Source organism: Manacus vitellinus, unplaced genomic scaffold (genome assembly GCF_001715985.3).
Source record: "Manacus vitellinus isolate BGI_N305 unplaced genomic scaffold, ASM171598v3 scaffold_59_pilon, whole genome shotgun sequence".
Lineage (NCBI taxonomy): Eukaryota > Metazoa > Chordata > Aves > Passeriformes > Pipridae > Manacus > Manacus vitellinus.
Window position 1 is genome coordinate 2,882,361 of NW_021940681.1, and position 20,811 is coordinate 2,903,171.

A 20,811-nucleotide genomic window follows, 5' to 3' on the forward strand; every position below is an offset into this window, starting at 1 on the left:
AGAACCCAAAAGAGAAACTGGAAGAGGTCTGAGTGAAGACCTCAGCTGCTCGTGGAAACAGCTGCATCCCATTTACCCAAAGTCCTGCTCTAAGCTAGACCCATCACTGAGGCACACACACACTCTTGTACTTTGAGGAAGTCTTTACCTCTCACGGGGCAGGACATCGACTGACAGGCATGTCACATTTTAATGGCTGAAACATCACAGCAGTGATGGCTCTCACAGAATGCCAAATATGTTGCAATGCCAATCTGATTTCTTCCATGGGCCATTCTCTTAGTGGTAGTACAAGACATGGTAGCTTGGCACCCCTTGTCCTGCCCGTACAACTCACTAAGCCCCCTCTTGGTAGGTGGTGGTAGAGCTGTGCTGCTGTCTACTGCAGTACACCAAGGTGCACCCTGCTGTCTGCTGCACGGATCAGATCCACCGCTTGGCAGGGGTGAGGAGCCATGAGGACATCATCACCTCCCACTGTCTGAGCACAGCACAGAAGAGACAGAAAATCTGAAGAGACAGAAAATCACAAAGAGCTGCGAGCCGATGAGTCACACAGACATATGTTAGCTGATACTTTAAAAGACTCCAGAACAAAAAAAAATAGGCACATGAAAAAAACAGATCTTCAACCTGTGTCAGTCCACGATCTCCACTGAAGCTGTTGAGCCACTGATCTGCAGCAGCCAAGACTGATGTGGTATGTTTTGGGAAGTTGTTAAGCCAAGTAATCATGCCACAGTTTTGCATTTTCAGTGAGGCTCCACCCCATAACTGCTAATGGGAAAAGTTGGGATCATATCCCAAGCAGGTTGTTTTCCAGCTACTGTCACTTGAGGACTGGAGATAGTGTTCTTCTCTGTCTCTGGAGAAAGGTCTCTGTCTGAAGGGAAATACAAGTGTTCTCCAAATTGCAAGGGAAATATCTTGGTGAAAATGGCATTAAATATTCAGGGCCCAGCCCCTCTCAACTGCTCAGCTTGCATCTTTTACTCATATTCAATTCACATCAACCACCCTTCACTTGCAAGCTGAACAGATAATTTTATTCCTTCAGCATTTATATGCAGGTCAGTGGCTGGGTAATGCTGCAAGTGCCCTTTGTCAATTCAGATTCACCACCTCTCTAAAACTGTTTTCAAGATAAAAAAGGAGAAAAAGGGGGCTAATTTTGGGGTCTACAGAACTTGACTTGCCATCTATTTGAGCAAGGAGGAGCATCAGAGCATCCAATAGGATGCTGAGGACAAGGGTCCTCCCAGCAGCTGTTTGAGCAATGATCAGTGCCACTGGGTTCCTCTCAAATATTTACTCTACAAATTCTGGATCTACTAACCTTGGCTTAAGTCTTGGACTATTTTTAGAAGCTTGAATAAAGAGCAGTCATCCAGTGGAGTGCTTTACGCTTCCCATTTTAGACATTACATCCTTAGCCTGAAGGTAATCACCAGCTGAGCTGTTCAAGGTCAACTCATATTTCAGCCATTGCACTACCCCATTCCACCTTTGCCCTGATTCTCAACAGACGTGTTCCAAGAGCCGGTGTCTTTTAAGTTGACCGCAAAAGGTCAACTCCCTACTCACCCGTCTTTGGAGAGGTGATGCCGGAAGAAGTCATTGGCCGCCAGTTTGATAGCCTTTTCTGGGGTCACCAGAGTCAGGTTCACTGCAGCCCCTGAGCAAGAAAAAAAGGCCATTGGAGAATGAGAATAAAGGAATTGTTAACTGGGTTTTTCAGGAATGTGTCGTAACTTCTGCTCAAATCCAATGACAGATGAAAGAGAGCTCCCAGTGCACCAAATGGATTAAGAAATAAGAAACAACTCTGAAAATTAATAGGATTTCTGCCTCCCAACACCTTGGCTTTGTGAAAATATCCCCAGATGTATTTCTACTCCATTTGCAATATGTATTTTGTAATTTCTTTAGCTTCACTACCACCTCCCACCATGCATACATGCATCCTCTTCTCTCATCCAAGGGTGCATTCCTAGAAATTCAGAAGGATGCAGATCAATCCTTCAAAGAAGGAGTACAAGTTGGATTAACAACTTGTCCCAATTCCTTCGCAAATATTTTGTGATGCTGAGAGGCAAAAGCCTCCCTGCCCTCCCTTCTCACTAGTATCCCTGCTCCCTGCCTTCCCAGAAAATACCAGAGCAGCTTGCTTACCAGGCAGCCCAGAAAAGGCAGAGCCACTGAAAGACCTGGAAGCTGGTTGAAGTCATCCGGTTCATCTGCACTGAAGTCAGCCAGCTCTAGACCCTTAGAATAAAGTGGCTTCCCTTGTGTATCACCACTTGGTGTCACTCCCAGAACAGCCACCGTTTAAGCGGCTTGTTGTCCACCACAAGCTGCAGCCTGCAGAAATTCCCCTTTGACCTCCATGGCAAGGCTTGCTGGGGGACTTGGGGTGTAAACAAGCCTTGGCTCCCCTCCTGCCCCTCCCATAACCACCTCTTTTGTCAGGAGCAACAAACAGCAAATCCCTGTATTGTGCCTGCCACAATGAAATGTCTGCGTGGCCTGGCCGGCTGCTCTGGGCCATGAACACTGGCATTAGTGCAACACAGTGGCTGGGAGGCAGCTACCAAGCTGCCCTGGGGAAAATGGGGTGAGGGAAGGGCCAGTCCCTTCCCAGTATACTGAGTTTTGCACTATTACATTAGCACTCCAGAATATTCTCCTCCATTTAAATCTTACGGCTCAAAAAGTCCTCCAGTGGATAACCTCAAGGTCTCCCTGCCTGCACTGAAGCATACGAAGCTCCAAGCCCTTGGATGGAGTTACAGTTGAGACTTGCTAATGGCCTATGAACACCTTTGCAAGAATGAACACAAATACAGGCATTTATGCTTGCAGTTGAGATTTAAACAACTTGTCCCAAAGATTCATTTTCCAAAGAAAACCAGCCAGAGAGTCCTGCATCCCATCAGGTTCCAAAGAGCTAATGTGGTTCATTTTCAGGACCTTTGAATACAAGTTGACAAGAGCTGTAAGGGCTCAACACACCTGAAGAAAGGCAACTTAATCGGTTCCTCAGGATGGACTCTCCTCTCTCCAAAAATGGAAAGACAAAGGTTTAGGGGGACTTTCCTAAGATTAGGAAGCTAAAACGCAACTGAGACTCCTGGGACCACTGCAACCGCGACCAGAACACAAGAATCCTTGGCTCTGCATCCTCTGCTCAGAAGACAGATCTCCACCATGCAGGAAATTGCAGCATAAAAAGAGAGAGATTTTGCTGCACGGGGCTGGGCAGCCCAACACATCTTCCCCCTTTCAACTCCCATGTTCAGATTTTGCAGAAAACACAGCATAACGCTACCTTGTAGCAAGCTAAGCCAATGCATTCATTCCACACTGGCCATGACATCCAACAAGTGCCATTATCTTTTACACGAGACAAATTAACTAGCAGGGAGCAGGGCAGCACTCTCACACTCCTGGGTTTTTGCAAACTTCTTAGTGCACCAGTGATTGCACTGCTTCAGCTCGATGTTCTTCCTATATCATCATGTCCCCCCCACCATGGCTCTTGCATGTGATAAGAAGCTTCACAGACATGACCCTCATGCTCCACCTCCATCGTTTAACGTCAATCGTATCGGGATCTACAAAGCAAATCCACAAAGCCTAATTTTTAAGTGGAAGTGGCTACCCATGAAGTGTTTCCTCAAATGCCAAGTTGGAGATAACTTCAGCCCCACTCTCAATGGCTAGAAAATACAACACCTGTACACATGCAGCATGAACAACTATTTCCTTGGAAAAACAAGGAGAGAAAGGAAAAAGCATAAACCATCTACTCTAACAACTCTAAAACCAGTGCAAAGGGTTCACTGAAAGAAAGAAAAACTCCAAACCATCAAGCAAGAAAGGCACTCAAGAAGTATGCTTCCACATGTTGACCTCCTCCAGGAACCAGGAGGCTTTTACAGAAATTTCTCCTTCAATTGCAAATAAAGTAGAGGGTAAAAACACGCAATATACAGAAAAAAAAGTTAATGAACCTGGGTTTTCTACTACATCTTTGATATTTTCAGTTAAGCTGCTTAGCAGAGAATGCATAATCCCTGTCCTCAATAATCCAAAACAGCTTCAATTCACTGAGGAGGAGAAATTAGATACTTCAGCTGCTGGCTGTATACTTTCCACAGCGTTTTCTATCTTTTTACAAAATCTCAAAGCTCTTCAATTATACCCACGCCAATGAGTATTTCCCTAATTAAAGCCAACCTTGGCCTATAGGCAACGAAATCAACTAGGGGCAAACCCAGTTGTTTGCCAACTGAACTTCTAAGTGCTGCCTTCTCACTGAGTTTGGGTTTTGTTATTAAAACGCATTTCTACAGAAGCCCTTACACACCACCAGCAACCTACATAACAGGGGGACTGAGTCATCCCCAGTGCAGCACTGGGACACGTGGGAGATATTATTAGCAGAGGCCAGGGAAGGCTGCCACACGACTGCAGCTAAACTGCAGCTACCCTCCAAATGTCATCGACAGCAGAGGGCACTTCCCCAGCCTGATCTAGGCCTTCAGCTCCTGCCAGCGAGGCTAAACAGTTGGTCTTCAAACACCAGTGGGATTACCCAGTGGGACATGTGCTGGGATTTTTAGATGGCTTCTGGATGGACTATAGCAGGGAGCTGAGAGAGCATCTCTCCAAGGTCCCCTTCCACTGATGCCCATGGGGTCCAGGAGCCCACAGGCACTATGGATTCATTCGCTCGGCATCATGTCTGAAGGCAGCACACCGTCATTCCCTGAGCACAGACAGGGCTAGACAGCTCCACTCAGCTTTAAGGCACTGCTGCTACCTAGATGTTATGGGAAAAAAGCATAAGGGAAAAAACCTCTTCTTCCTACCCCAAACAAATCCAAGAACTTGAGAGAAATGTTGGGATTGTCTTGTACATCACACAGTTTGCTATGGACTACTCATTCAAAGCAAGGACTGTCTGCCCACACACACCCCTCAAGGGGTGTTCTGCAGAAAAGCATCCTGCAAGCTCAAGCCTTTTTCCTGTCCACACTGTGGAGTTTTGAATTGCATATGAAGGAGCCCTGAAGTCACACAGTGGGAATGGCTGTACCCAAACAGACCCCTTCTGTCCTCCAACTGAGGCCAAGTGATCTACAGGGACAACCGATGTGCTTGTGACTTCTCCATGGGGAACAGCAGCTGCCACTTTAGCATATTAACATATAATCCTCCCAATTTCAGCTTAAAGGCTACAAATAAGAGCTCATGAGTCATTCAGCAAATTCTGCTGGGGAACTGGGACAGATGGAGGGAGCAGGAACCAATCCCACCATCTGATTTCCATATTTCCCTGTCCACAAGGCTGAGACATCTCTTTATCTTCTTTCCAGAAAAGCACTCACTCATTCTTCATAAATCTGGGATGTATTTTACCCACCAACCCTCTCCCTGAGAATGAGGGAAGGGCTGCTAATGTCAGCTCACAGAACTGAGGCACAGGACTCACCTTCACACCTTGACCATGGCCAAAATACTATGAATTTCTGGAAGGAACAGGAGCCATTCAGAAAAGCCCTCTCCAACCAGCTCCCCATTTAATAGTCAGAGGTGAAAAGTAAATTCAAGCCACTATCCAGTCCAGGGAACAGACATAGGGACATGGATCAAGCTGACCAGACTCGTTATAGCTGGAAAAAGCAAGAGGTACACTAAACCCTCTGCACCCTTTGAGATTTCTGCTTGGGAGTGACAAGTGGCCTGGTGATGCACATCCCCTCCACCACCCTATGCCTTACAGAACTCAGCTGTCTCTCCCAAAAGCCCTGATGGGTCCTACAGTCTCTCCTGTAGATTTACCTGAACAGCTTCTTCCTTCTGCTCCCCACCAAGCAGCCTGCCACTGCATATTTACAGCCGAAGTTCATGCAGGCTCCATTCCTGGCTAGGAACACAGAAGCAGCCAGCTTCTGGAAAAAGTCAAAGGGGAAGGCGTCACTGCTAGCACTGAAGATGGAGCTTGCCAGGGTTCCTCAGGGTTATTTGTCTTGTTGCCTGATCCCAGGAAAGCTCAGGCAAAGCAGCCAATCCATCCTCATCATCCACCACACTCCCCTGAAACGCCCACCAGCAAGCTTGGCAAGAGATGCTGCCTGAGCAGCCAGTGCCTGCTCCCGGGTCGGCCAGCCACAGTGTCTGTGTTTCCTTAGGAGCTTTAGAAGAAGCAGCAAGAGACGCTACACATGCCAACAGCAAGGCGCCAGCACCTCCGGACTTCCGCTTGGAAAGACAAAGAGCAAAGACTCAATTATAGTAGTACTTTAATCAGCTTTTATCAGTGAATGAGTGCCACAAAGAATGCTATCTGAGCACCTCAGATAAAAACTGCATACGAAGGCAATTGACTATCAGTATATAAAATGAACCAGACCTCAGTGCCAACTAAGCCAGTTGGATTGTGCTGAGAGTCAAGAAGGTACTCCATATTTTCCTCTGCTACAAATAAAAGCCAGAATTTGGCCTGCTCTCCTCAAAATCTCCTCAAAAGCTTTAAAAACTTCCATGGATTTTGTGTTTAAACTATAAAAGGTATAATATCAGCAAGGAACTCACTGCTGCAACAGACAGCCTAAGTCAAGGAGACAGGAAATTTCCAGCAGATCAACTGTCGTGGGGTATCTGCCGTTAGGTTTTGGTCCGTGAAGAAAGAAGACACACACACGAAGAAAGATGAGACAAGGGGTGTCTGCTGCCTCAGAGCAGCAGGTAGGTTTTATTGAGCTAGCTGGCCCCTACTTTCCCACACACATACTGTAAATATATTTTTGCAAAAACACTTAGGAATTTAACACCTGCACACAGTCAACAGCTTCGTCCTTGCACTGTTATCCTTTTCTAGCTAACTCCCTAAAACTCAAGGCTGTGTCCATGCAAACATTTAATTAGCCTCACTGTTCTCATGGGAAAGGCCTAACACTATCCAATATTTCAAACTTCTCAAGCTCCAGGGGCTCCAGTCTCTCCAGGGGCTTTGTGGACTTGCCACTTCCCCCCACAGTCAACACACAATGACCAAACAGCTGAAGCTCCACTGTGAGCCAACCTCTGATTTTCTTACCACCTCAAGGGAGTTCTTTTCTGGGGGCAGGTTATTTTTGTTTTAATAGCTACTTGTCTTAATACTTGAACAAAGCACTTTAGCATGCTTGAGAGACATCAGGCCTGACCATGTTGGTGGTGGGCTTTGACATAAACTCAATCATCAACCGCAAAATAAGATACTTCAAGAGTTGATTTGCTACTGCTCCTCTGGCAAAAGTTACCATGCCCAAGCCGGGAAACAAACACATAGAGTCCTGAAATGAAGTCCAGCAGCTTCACTTAAACTGCTAGTACAGATGACCATCAGTAAATGGTAAGGTTTAACACCATGGGGAGGACTCAAGCCCTCAATGATGGATGGCTGAGCAGACAATTGCACGGAGTAGCTTATTTTCAGAAACAGCTGCAATGTTCAACCTCTTAGGATACTGCTAGGTTATTGCTTTATATGCCAGAGAACAGAGCTTTTCCTCCCACTTACGCACCAGTGCTTCCAACGCAAAAGCTCTGCTGTGCCTGACTCAGCTTTACTTACCTCTGTACATGCCAAAGTAGCCTTCCGACCGAATTGTTTTAATGAGGCAGTCAGACCTGCAAACAAAACAGAGAGATGAACCACAGGAGCTCAAAGGTGGGTGAGAACAGAGAAAAACAAAGCAAATTTCTTGGAGTGGTTTCCATTTGCATTCTGTCAGCAAAACCCTGAGCTGAGACGGGAACTGCGTCAGCCTCTGAATGTGCCATTGTTGAGGCCTGAGTCCAATTTCAACCCCTAATTCACAGGGGCTTTGAAACCCCCGGCTCACCCTGCACACGCTGTCTGCTTTCTAGAAACACAAAAGGGAAGAGTGTCACTGCAAGGGCTATTTATCCAGGGTCCCCTGTGGCAAACGCGCATGAGATACTCTAACAAGCAGATCCCCATGTATGCATTTTTAAATCCAGCTCTGGAAGGGAAATAAGGGGGGCCAAAACCCTCCATGCTGGCTTGTTTGACTTAGTCCATGAAATTTGACACAAGGCACACACACAAACACTAGATGACCTGAGCACTCAGTCATCTGTGGCCTCCCACACAGATTTAAGCATTTACTTTTAACACATCAGGTCCCAGAGCAGGCAGCCAGCACTCAGGCTCTTGCCCTGGGAAGAGTGTGGCAGGGTGCCATGCTCCAAGGGCAAAACTGGCACCTTCCTTCTTGCAAATATATTTACTGCAAATGGGAAATCTATGCAGAGTGCTGGAATGGCACAAAGGCTTTTGAAGGCACAGACACACACCTAGGAAATCCAAAGGCGCAGTTCAAGAAGGCAGCACAGATCCCCTGGCAGAGTTTCCCTCTCCGAACCACAGATGCACAAAGCCTGGATGTTGGCTGAAGGTGGCTTTAGGGTGTTTGGGAAGGGACAGGTACTTCTATGGCCACAGGGGAAGAGAGAGGTACAAATGCATGCATGCATACATAATTTAAGAACCAAAAGGCTCTTTTAAGCAGTAATAAGGGAAGTGTGGCTGATGAAAACAAGAATTTGTTTTAAGAGATCTGGCAACACAAGGAGTGGAAAAAGGAGGAAATACACAGTTCCCTTGAGAGTGTTATGTCCCTACCTGGGTCAAGACTGTTCTAGGGTACCCCATATTATTTGTGAAGAGCCCATCCTGCATTGCTGCCAGTCACAGCAATGAGTTGCCCCTCTCTGCTGGGACTCTCCACATCCTTTGGGATCCCATCTTTCACACACTCCACCCCAGCTCCTGCAGCTTGCACACACCCATCTCCTTCTTTGGAGTAGCTCCTTCAACACATTTGCAAGCCCCAGAAATCTCAGTACACCTTTCTCTTATCCCTCCCATCAAGTTCTTCCACTGCAGTGCTGGAGACAAGGCATTTTTCCTTGAGCCAGTGGTGCTGCTTTGAACAAGCTGCGGCTGGGAGGGGATTGGGAAGAGCTGTTCCCCATCACGCTCATGAAGCCCTGCTGCCTCACCATGCTTGCATGTCACTTCCAGCCCCTCGAGCTGCAGCAGAACAAGATGCAGCCAAGGCCATGCCCAGCTCTTTTCTCTTCCTGGAAAAGGGAGCCAATAGCCAACTAAAATGATACATAACATACCTGGGGCAGGACAGCCCAAAATCCCAGCTATCTCCAGCCCTCAGAACTGCTCCAAAGCGTCTTTGGCTCTTTCAAGTGAAAGGTTCCCCTGATGCTAAAGGTCTCCTGAGCTGAGCAGAAGCAAGGCATGCTATCTTAAAGTAAGACAGCAAAATTCTTAATGAACTAGCTGCCTTCCTGGGTGTTCAGCAGACACCTTTGAGATCTGGTATTGATGGGTACACAGTATTTTCAGAAAAATAAGCCCCTGTACCTGAGCAGCCTTTGTTAGGAAAGCTCATCCTTTCCCCTTCTTAGAAGGAGCCAGCTCAAATATACAGGGTAAATCCTATGTATTCCTTAACAGTGCCTCATCCCACAGCAATTCCTTGCTATGGAGCAGATCTGTGCTCAATTGCTGGAGAATAAAAGCCTCTCTCCTACTGAGCTTCCCTCCAGGGACAAGGCATCCTGGCACGCAGTCCCAAGGGGAGCCTACAAGTTCTCCATCCTGTCCATACTCCTCTTGCTGCCACCTGTAAGATCAGGGGGATAAGTGATCCTCAGGGAGAGATGCAATCTGCAGCAGGAACAGAACACAACCAAAAGGAGAGGCAAGGCAAGATGGGAAGCTGCATCCTGTCAACAAGCCTGGGCACACAAACAATGCAGAGAGCATGGGAACTGTCAAGGGAAGCACCAGAGCCTACAGCCTAAGCTCATGCATCATTACATGTCATCAGTTAGAGTAAGGAGGCACAGAGACTAAAACCATCAACATACAGAGCATTTTCTTCCTATCCCCACTCTGCCTCAAATTCTAAACAAAGTGGAAGGGAGACAGGACAGATCTCATCAGTCCCATCCCAGTCCCTTCTTCCCCCTCAATGACAGCAGTACTTTTGGAAAACTAAGGCCTGTGTCTGGTTCCTAGGATGAAGCATCTTGTGCTGTGTGGTGTGCATTCCCACAGCAGACACACAGCCCTATGAGTCCAACACAAACTCCAGGGGAATTCGGTGGGCTGGATATACTCATGCCTTCCTTTTCCTACAGCCTGCAGCACTTGGGTTTTTTTTGGACACAGGACTGCTGGGGTAACCACAGCATGTGTCAACCTGTGATCCTTCAAAAGGTCCGCACACAGCGGTCTAGACTGGGAATGGGTGACTGCTTTGTCTTTTCAAAACTGACACAGCAAAGGAAGGATCTCCAATACCAGAGTGATGGAAATACAAGACAGGTAGAAATTCCCTCATGCGCCTGACTGCGGCTCAGCAGAGAATCGAACGGGACTCCCTGTGGTTTGGTCCTGAGCTCTGACAGAAGTGAACACTCTGCTCCCAAGCAAGGAATTCAAACAGGTGTGCCCTCTGCAGGGATCTCATCTGCTCAGCTCAGCAGCCTCAATAGCTGCTCTATTTGGATTATCTCCTCAAGCACAGCTTGCTTCAGGATTGTTCCCTGGCTTTCCTGAGGACAGTCCAGTTCCTAGAAATGCTCAACTCACCTGAAAGAGGTAACAAAGAGGAAGGATTCCCTGCCAAAAGCCCCAAGGGTTGTTGCCCATGCAGGTGGTACTCACAAGCTGGTGTACATCCGCTGGCCATTCTGCTGGTTCTGCAGGCGAGTTTTTGCCAGGTCAATGGGAAATACACAGGTGACCCCAATCAGCCCAGCTATCCCTCCATTGATCAGCTTGGCAGGTAGACTGTAAGAGGATGAGATAGACAGAAGCAGATGTCAGCACTGGGTAACACCAGGGAAGCGAAAGAGGAAAGAACTGAGCTCTTTTGCATGACCAGAGTTAATACATCACTGTGAGAAAAGGCTGTCCCTCCCCGGCATGAAGGGAGCTTTGCCCCAAGGCAAAGCTTGGCTCCCGCTGTATAAACAGGGCAGGTGGGGAAAGCAGCACATACCATCAGGAACAACCACTGCTGAGTGGAGTGGAGCCAAACAGCTAGCCCACACACTGCTAAGAGCAAGGAAAAACCTCGTTCCCCAGGACCCAAGGGTTTCTGTTGTCCCAAGAGGAGAAAAGACAGAGTGTTGGACCATCTACCACGTGGACAGCCTTTAGTTAGGGCCGGATGGCATCTGAGCCAGCAGGTTTACTGACAAATGCTTTCCTGCACCACAATCAGATACGAAGCTAATGAGAGGTTCGTGACACGTCAGCTGCTACCATCATGTGGGAACGAGCCCGGCAGAAGCGCCCAGCTGGCAGCCAAGGAGCAGACGGCTGCAACCGCGGGAAACTGTTTCCAGACCCAGAGCTCAGGGCGAGGGGAACACACACAAAGCAGTAGCCTCGCAAAACCGCTGGACTGGCAGCCTGCACGGCCGCAGATGTGGAGACGTGAGCTCATACCTCTTGGGGAAATCAAAACCTGGCTGGCTGCATGTGCTTCCAAAATGCATGGCTTTTTCCACTCGCCCTTGTGCTCCCATGGGGAATTCTTGCAAGTGGCACTGAGTGAAAGCCAGATCAGCTAAACACGAGTTCCCAGCAAATTCAATTAAGAAAAATGTCCTGCACTTATATGCTCAATAAACCACTGCACGCAGAGACAAAGGAAGCGTGTTTGAGTCAGCTCCCTCCAATAAAGCATAAGATATGGCTCCCTGAACACAGGATGTGTTGGATATTAAACTGAGGGCTGACAGCAGTCCTAGGTTGCAGCTGACTGAGCCAGCAAGGCCTAGTCCTCCCACAGGGGGAACAGGCATGCTGCCTTTCATGACAGTGATGTGCTACTCTGGATGGGGGGACAGACTGCATTACCCTTTGGAAGCAGCAGTGGTGAGGCTGGCCATGGCATGGTGGGGTGAAGCCTTGCAAACAAGTTACCCCCCCAACAGCACTGCAGAGCACTCTGCATCAAGAGGAAATTGCACACAGGATCAATAAGTGGCCATGCTTGAGGAAAAGGCAAGATATGGAGCCTCAAGGTTTCAACTTGAGGTCTCCCTGAGGGAAGCAGACAAAAGAGGGGTGGGAAAAAAAATATAAGTCTTTGTCCACTAGTGCTAAGCTTGATCTTGACACCCCAGGAATTTTCTTTCAGCCTCTGCTGTCCTGCAGCCAAAGCTCTTTCCTCCTCAACACCTGCACCAATATAACGCACACTGAGCCCCAGGGCTGGCACAGCTGGAAGAAGAGGTGCCAAGGACAAGCAGACAGATCTGAGCTCAGCCCACAACTCCAAACAAGACAGTGTTGAGATTAAATCAAGCACAGTATGTTAGGAAAGCAGGCCCAAATCAGTGGATGGGCTCAGTGCAGGGCCAGGTTGTAAGATCTCACCATCTCGAGATTCTGTCGCCTCAGGGATCTTTGCGCCACACTCTGAGAAGGGAATAGATTTGCCTGCAAACTCCTACGCTCAACTTGTTCTCAGGACATGGGACAATTTCAAACAGTAAGCTTCACATCACGGAGCCCTCCTTATTTAACCCACAGTCACCCTGAAAAAGGAGGTTAGAGACCAGATAAAAGCATGTCAAGGTAGAGGCACCATTGGGAAGGAAGGTATTTCAAGACAGGATCACCTCAGTCTCCCCAGATTCAGCTCTGAAGTCACTGCTGGCAGGTCACAGTGTGAGGCACAGCGAGTGCCCCTTTCCATCCTCAGCACTGTCATCACTTCTCTCAGTGTCCCTGAAACACCCAGGGCAGGCCTCTCTCAACATGTTCTAACAGTGAAATCATCACAGGGTTTATATCAGGTGGGAGTGAGACACACACAAAGATCTTACCTGCTGCTACTATAAATGCAAGAGACTTCCCAGTTTCAGCATAGACCCCAGCAATAAAGGGGAATAGTCTGATATGTCTGGGCAAGCCAAAAATTTAGGCAACGTGCACTGCAGAGAGCCTCTCCCTGTGTCTGTGCAGGAGAAACTCTTGCTCAATAACACCATCACACCTGAATCCAACTATCCAGGTTCCCCCATGCACACTGCAGAGGGAGACTAGTATGGATGGACTACGGGGCAGTATCTGGCGAGACACTGAGATTAAGTTCCACAGGCACTGAAATACGATGCCCTTGATCTCACCTTGTATTGAACCTCTGCTGTTGATATTAGTCTTTTGCTATCAATCTTGTTCTACTAAGGAGTGAGAGATGCATGCTGCAAGGAGAGAGCTGTTTGGTAGACACTCTAAGCTTAAACAGATTTCCTTGGCTTGGCTGCCTGTGATTGCTGCAGACATGTGGTCACCTAGACTGGAGATGATCAAATCAGGAGAGATGAGGGATTTGAGGCACAGAGAATAACATGAGACAAAGGCCACTGCACCTGAATAAAAAGCTTTCTCCCTTGTGACTAAGTGATCTCACTTTTCACGTCAGCGCTCTCTGCTCTCTCATGGGATAAGAATACACTGTGCTTGGTCTCTCTGTCCTATTTAGCTTCTGAACAGCTACTGCCTCTCACTACCTACGTGTGCAGGGCTCAGTGAAACAGGGACAACACAGGCTAGCATGCAAATAAAGCCATTTGCTCAGTTTAACACAAGAAGAGATAGAAAGGCATCCCAGTTCTCCTCTCCTAGTGCTCCTCCTCAGCCCTTTTAACTAGTCCCAGTAGTTAACAAGCTGCTGTTCACACTGCCAAGAGCACATTGGAGGGGCCAAGAAACATCCAATAGGACGTGTCTCCTCTTCATTTAAAATACCAAGCTTCAAATGGCCACAAACATCTGGTCCTTTTGCTCTGCTGAGGCTATCAGGAACACACACCTGTCAGGCTCCATGGAGGTGAATCTCAGCGTGCCCTTCATGGTGTGCAAGAACAGTACCAAGTGCACTCCAAATGCAGTAGCCAATGACAGACATATCTAGGCACATGAACACTTCACAATGCTGTCTTATTATCAGCACAGCTCAGGACTGTTCACATTTGCAGAAGACAGGCATATAGGAAGATATCCTCACCACGGTAAGCACTAAGAAGGGCCAGCCCTCTTGCCTGCAGCATTCAGGCACTGCCAAGTCCTGGCCCTCTGTCACCCGGTTTCATTCACCCACTGACTCCACCTGCCCTGAGCTGGTAACCTGGAAAAGCAGATGCTAGAAAAGCATCACAAAAAACCCCACAGGAATCCCACAGCATGTAGGAGTCACTTATCCAGGCAACTTCATAAGCAACAGAAAGTTAAAACTACATGCAAGATTGTGCAGATCTATCTGACACAGCTCTTAGGAAGCTAGAGGGCAAAACTGTCTTTCCCAAAAACGCATCCCATTTCATTTCCAGGAAGGACTCAAATTAAGCCTTTGCATATGCCAGGACTAAAGCTCTAAAGTTCCCGCTGCGCACTTAAGTGTCGCTAATCATTGTTGGTTCTTCATGTTCCTGCAATCACTCAAAGCACTGACTGGCTTTAAAGGGGCACAAGGCTGCACAAGGCTACGTGGACTTTGTAATTACAAGCGCTGCATCCTTGGCTGGTCAAGGAGCTGGCTTTGCTCCTTTGATGCCAGCAGCTGAAGTCAGCAGGTCAAGGTGACCTTCGAAAGAGGAAGCAAAAAGGAACACACTTGTGCAGAATATGAAGCAGAGCGCAGAAAGAACAAGGCAATGAGAAAAAAGAACTGAAGAAAGCAGAGATGTGACATCATGGCAGAGACAGAAAATAAGAGAAGGTTGAAAAAAAACAGATACAGAAAGGAGCAGAGAAGAAATCAGAACTGTTTAAAGCTGGAAGAGATGATCAGGTGATTACCTCCAACCTCCTGTGTCAAAAACAGAAATAAGTTTGAAAGACAAGCAACAACTCAAAAAATTTTTTAAAAGTTACCTGATCTGTTTATCAGCCATTTAATTCAAACTTGTTCTTGTTAAGAAATGAATCCGTTCCTTCAAATTGTTCTTTTTCAGTCACGTCTTTTTCACTTCAATTTCTTCCTGGGAAAGGACAGAAAGACACCAAGGACACAAAGTTGAGACACACTCTTCCTGAAGCTCAGGTGTTATTGGGCAGGCTGTAGGGTTAGGCCAGCTGAAGAACAAGTGACTTAAGGGAGCACCTGATCTCCTCAGAGAGGAGACTGAGCTCCAGAGGAAGCCTTACAAATGTGTGTGTATATAAATATACAGGGACATATGGAGGGAAGAGTTGCCAGAATCATCAGGCTCTAGCAGCATGTGAGGAAGGGCAGCAGCCAGGCAGGGCTCAAGCTCTGCCCAGCATCCAGGACAGCAGTGTCTGTCACTTCTCTCAAACTCTAAGGAGCGTTTCGCTCCATACCATGTGGATCCCCAACCCACTGCAGGTCCACCCTGCTACCCCAAAACAATCACATGTCATTACAAGACTTGTTCAGCACTTCTCTCCAACACACATGCGCTGTTTCTAATGGACAGTCTTCAAAAAGCTGCACTTTCAGAGGTTACTATCCTCCCTCTATTTCCGAGCCCAAACAGAGAGCCCATGTTCAGTCTTGTGCCCACATTGTCTTTTAAGAGTGTCTGTCCCTCAAGCTATTGATGTGACTTTGCCCTTTGGCCCACTCCTTTCAGCTCAGCTGTCTTGGCACAGCACTGAAGCTTCATGACTGCAGGAACCAGCTTTCTCTAAGACTCCTAACTGCTCCTGTTTAATGAGAGCTGGTAGAAGTTGCCACACAAAGAAATCTGGGCACCGGAGAAAATTTCAGAAGCAGCCACAGCTTTCAGCTTTGTGGAGACATCCTTGCCTCCTCACCTCCAACCTAGGAATCAGATGCCCTATGCTTTCAGCGGGTATATCAGCAGCACTCAGCCAATTTCTTCCCTCTTACCTTCTACCTGCCACCTCAATGGTGAGCCAGAAGCAGAGGACATACCTTTGCCCATTGCCTCTGGAATGAAATTTGCCCCTTTACTGCAAACTTCCTAAGCCACGCAGAATCTTACATCCAACAAGGTGACACGGGCTGACGCTTCTGCTCTGAAGATACAACTTGAGTCCCAGAGCATTCCTGAGAATAAGAGGCCTCTGAAAGTGTAAAGAGCTAGTGATTGTGCAAACAAGTACGGGAAGGAGTTCAGCACTGACCTGCTCCCCCTCCCCATTACATCAAATGCCAAGGATAGGACAGTATGAAACCATTTGTACAGTCTCACTCTTGGACAACATGAGACTGAAACTGCCTTTTCTGGAGTCCCACGTTCAGTTAAAGCTGTGAGAGACCAGCATATGGAGCTCACTAAGGAAATGGGCTCCTCTTCAAAACACTGCACACAAACCTCACCCTCTGCACTACAGTGTCAAATCTTCTGTGACCCCTCTTCAGAGAATTTACCTGATCTCAACTTATCTATGGACACAGACCTTAAAAATCTACAGATCAGCTAAGTCTGTGCTTTCCGAGTGAAAATCACATCTTTCATGTGCTTTCATATGCACGTCCACGAGAGCAGTTTGGTTTAGGTTAATCTAATTTTCTATCAGTTTAACCAGAATAAGATCAAAATATAAAAAATATAGGCAGATCAGTTGTTGAAAGCCTGTAACCCTGGCATAAACAAGCCCTGAGCCACAAAAACTCATGACACATGGTAATGTCTACACCCTCAATAGGATATTTGTGTTTATTGAGGCAGCTCTGACAAAATATAGGTACCGACTGGTACTGATAGCCTGCACCAAACTGGGAATATCTCCCCCTTGTTGCCCCTGCTGCACCCTTTCCTGTAGAGAGGCATTCAGGAGGCCAGGCACCCATCACAAAGGGCATCACTAAGAAAAGACAGCAAGGCTGACAATATTCACCACTGCCAGGTAGCCAAAAGAGTGAGAGACCAATATGGACACACAAATGTATCACAGGGCTGTTTCTTACCTGACGACACAAGTAGGGCGATGGAGTCCCTCTGAACCAAGAGGGACTTGGGAGAGCTGAGTTTAGCTCTCTCTTCCCTTTTCTCTCTTGACTTTTGGCTTCAGCTGTCTACCTGCCTAGGAACTACAGAGCCCTCCCCAGCTGTCTGATCCAGCTGGAAAACTGCTCCTGCTTCCCACCAGGGAACAGACACTCCTGCTGCAGCTGCACAGCAAGACAGGGTAAAAACAACCTTCCTGGGTTTAAAACTGGGCAAAGTTACAAGTTTCCTTGGTGCTGGCTGTACAGCCAGCAAATACCAGGACTAGTATCATCTCCCCTAACAAAAGCCACTCAACTCGTGGATGACCAACTGGAAGTGAACAATGTGATCATTTTACAGCAGACACCAGCACTTGATAATTGTTTAAACAGCACCTGGCACAGCAGAGGCCTTTATGTCTGTGGAGAGGGGATTTTAATGAATTAAGGGATTTTAATGCACTGAAGTGGAAAGCTTATTTGAACTCTGTTTGTTTAAACAGAGCTCCAACGAATGACCATTTGCAAAACAAACCCAAAGTCACCGCAAACCTTTATCTGAGCACTTTGCTGTAATCTACAGAACTCCCTAAGTCCTTTAAAAGATAGTGAATGATGAAGCCCCCAGCACCTTGTCCAGGGAGTTTCTGTAGAGAGCCAGACCCCAGTCGCTTCCAGGGCAGGAAAATAGCTGCTATGGTCCTGCAGTCTAAAACGTGGAAAACCAGATTGGGAAGAGAATGCCAGTAATTTTATAGGACATTTAAAAAACAAATTCAGAACAACTTTATACATTTAACCTAGAAAGAAAAGAGATTAAATAACAACCCAAGTATATCTCCCCAGAAACACAGCGCTCTAAGAAGCCAAAAGCTGCAAATAAAAGCAGGCAAGCATCTGCAGCCAAGCAAGGATGTAGCTCCAAGGTTTCCTATAGGAGCAGTGTTAGGGAGCAAGGCTTGCATCTTCCTAGGAAATCTCCCACCAGCACCTGCACTGGGGCAGCAGACAAGCCAGCAACACCAAAAAGGTGCTGATGCCTCAGAAAGGCTTTGTATGGTTAAACTTCATGGCCAGGTGGACAATGGCACTCACAGTTGGAACTGGGAATCTGCATGGCACAAGGAGCTGAGGAGCTGCGAGGAAAATGGTAGGGGTGGGCAGGGCAAACGAGAGCCACCAGAGACTCACCTAAAAGCCAGAAAGGCTGAGCAGCCATCACAGAAGGGGGATCCTAAGTTAAACATCCCATAATTAACAGTGAGAACTGCATGGGTGTATTTCCTTCCTAGAGTGCTGTTAACACAGCTAGGCATGGATTAGTGCCCCATTACTTGCACACCAGGACATCCCTTTTACATTTATTAAAATGATCGAGCAAATTAGTTTCAGAGCCACACACACACCGCAGCAGAGGGAATCATCTCTGTGCTAGGCAGAGAAGCAGTGCAAACAGCCCAAAGCTCACACTGATACGTAAATAGCCCAGGAGGCTCCTCAACCCTGCCTCTCCCTTTTCTCACCTCCCAAAAGCCAGCTGCAGACAGTGACAGAGCAGCCAGAGTGGGATACCACAAGGCAACCCTGGTAAACTCTGGATGTATCTGGTCCACACAGTCTAAGCCACTGGCAAAGCAGTGCTGGTTTTTGCCCCTGCCTTGCCAAACACCACATACGCTACCCACACAGTAAGGGTTTCTTCAGGCCAACCTTTGCATCTGCTCTCCTGACCAGCCTGGGACATGGGGTTTAACTCTGAACCTTTGGTTCTCACCTTATCATGTGAGGGAAAAGTGCTTACCAGAGAATCACAGCCCAGTGTGGGGCATGGAGGGGAACACACAGACCTCATCTTGTCTCATACCATGTGTCACACTAGCAAGCTTGGACTGGAGATACAGGCACCCAACATCTCCTCAAGCCAAGACATCACAGGAGAAGGAACAGGGTAAGCTTACCCAAACCTCTTTGACCATGCGCACTGCATTTAGTGCCACCACACTGCCCTGTGGATGTGGGTTGCCACCTCTACCCCCAGATGCCACTGTTCTGCCCAGTCTGACCTGGGTACAGCACTTTCCTTCTCCTACTCTTCCCCTGACAGGCTGCCAGAGCCACTGTTGGCATCCTCCAAGATAGCTGCAGACTCCCAGTCCACCAGCTACCCCAGTCCTGCCAGCAGCACCCTGCACCCCTCCCAGAAGCCAGCTCTTTGCTTCTGCCCTCTGCCAGCCTTCCCATTTCCAGGCTCTCTGCTCCCCAGCAGCTCCACTGCAGGTGAGCACATCCTCTCAGGTGCAGAATGCTGGACATGCCGATTTGTCTGAGCACACACAGGCTGACATCTTGACAGAACACCTTTAGCAAACGTCAGCGGGTGCTGTGGCTGAAGAAAGCAAACCAGTCTTCTCCCTACACTTAAACGTGTTCCCATCCCTGATTTCATGCCAGCACAAACATTTGTGCAGAGCAGTCAGGCAAGAATGAGATAGAACTGGAGGCCAGCACACACTGGGAGCTGCCACTGAAAGCAAATGTCCAAACTACAACCTTGACTTGAGAATAAATAGCAAAAGGGGAAGCCAGGACTCCCTTCCACATACTTTGATTTGTCTGGAGAGCAGGAAAACTCAGGGACCAGTGAGAGAAGCTGATGTCAAGAAACAGGGCTCAGAGGGTGAGAGGAGGGAGCAAAGCCATGCCAGCATCCACTGTGTCAAGAGGACAGAGCCACGCAACTGCTCATAGTCAGAGAAGGTGGAGGAAGCAATCAGCAACAAATACCCACTGGGAGAGGAGAAACTCTCTGGAATCAGCACAACACTTTCCTTCTCAGAGCAAAGGTGTGGACACTGCCCAATTTTGCTAATGACTGAAGCAAAGTGGCCATCGCAATGATTAAGGTTTAAAGAGTGCAAAATGAAACTGCAAATATTTCCTGAGAGAAGCTGCTTTCTAGATGTGTGACAGGAACAGAGCGCACGGAGTCAGTACCAGGAAATCTCACCTGGGGAGAAGCTGTCAACTTGGCTCTATGCTGCTCAGAACATTTTGGGATAGAGAGGGTGGAGGGAATTGGTTCTCTGCAGTTCACTTGCCTTTAGGCACTTGAAAGCAGGCATAAATTTCCTTGCAGGATCAGGCAAGGCATTAGTCCTCAAGAAAACAAAGCAGCTCTCGAACACGAACACGCTGGTGGATGCTCCCCACCCTCACAGCCCGTCCCCTCTCCAGCTGTGCAAGGGCACAGTGCAGCCTCTTTGTACCATTCTGCCACCAGACACAAGCCCTGGGGCTGCAGACGCAAACTCACCTGCCTCGTGGTCAGCGCTCAACTGTCCCCATACCACCCCGAGCTTTGAAAGCACCAAGCCCAGCCAGTGGAGTTTCCCCCCTTGCCTCAGATGATGAAAGGCCAAAGTCCCCACGGGGAGGTGCCATGCCAGCCGCCTGCACCATTGGCTGTTCACACCTCTCCCTTCCATGGGAACAGGCTCAGTGCCACAGTGCCCACGCAGTTTGCAAGACACGGGGATGCCAAGCCCCAGCATGGAGGAAACTCCTTCCTGACAGCCCCCCATAAGAACCCTCAGCTCCCACAGTCCCTTCCATCCTCCACAACCTGTCTTGTGTGGCTTCCCTCCAGTTGTTCGGGATGAGTGTCCCCCCTCCACCCCCTCCTATCGCCATGAAAACAGTCAGGCTGGCACCCTTGCAAAACCACAGGCAAACTCTGCCCCCATATCCAGCCTCCACTCTCCCTGCACGC

At 48.0% G+C, this 20,811-nt stretch overlaps 1 protein-coding gene across 1 annotated transcript in view; it reads right to left on the reverse strand.

The window, feature by feature from the left end:
* SLC25A22 (solute carrier family 25 member 22) overlaps nucleotides 1-20,380 on the reverse strand; it is a 32,406-nt gene extending 12,026 nt beyond the window's left edge. Inside the window, exons 1-5 of the mRNA XM_018082074.2 lie at nucleotides 20,356-20,380; nucleotides 14,996-15,102; nucleotides 10,769-10,894; nucleotides 7,625-7,680; nucleotides 1,585-1,675 (exon numbers count right to left, since the gene is read on the reverse strand). Coding sequence (XP_017937563.1) covers nucleotides 1,585-1,675; nucleotides 7,625-7,680; nucleotides 10,769-10,894; nucleotides 14,996-15,015 — 293 coding nt within the window. The 5' untranslated portion in view covers nucleotides 15,016-15,102; nucleotides 20,356-20,380. The remainder of the gene's footprint in view (nucleotides 1-1,584; nucleotides 1,676-7,624; nucleotides 7,681-10,768; nucleotides 10,895-14,995; nucleotides 15,103-20,355) is intronic.
* Nucleotides 20,381-20,811: the final 431 nt, after the last annotated feature.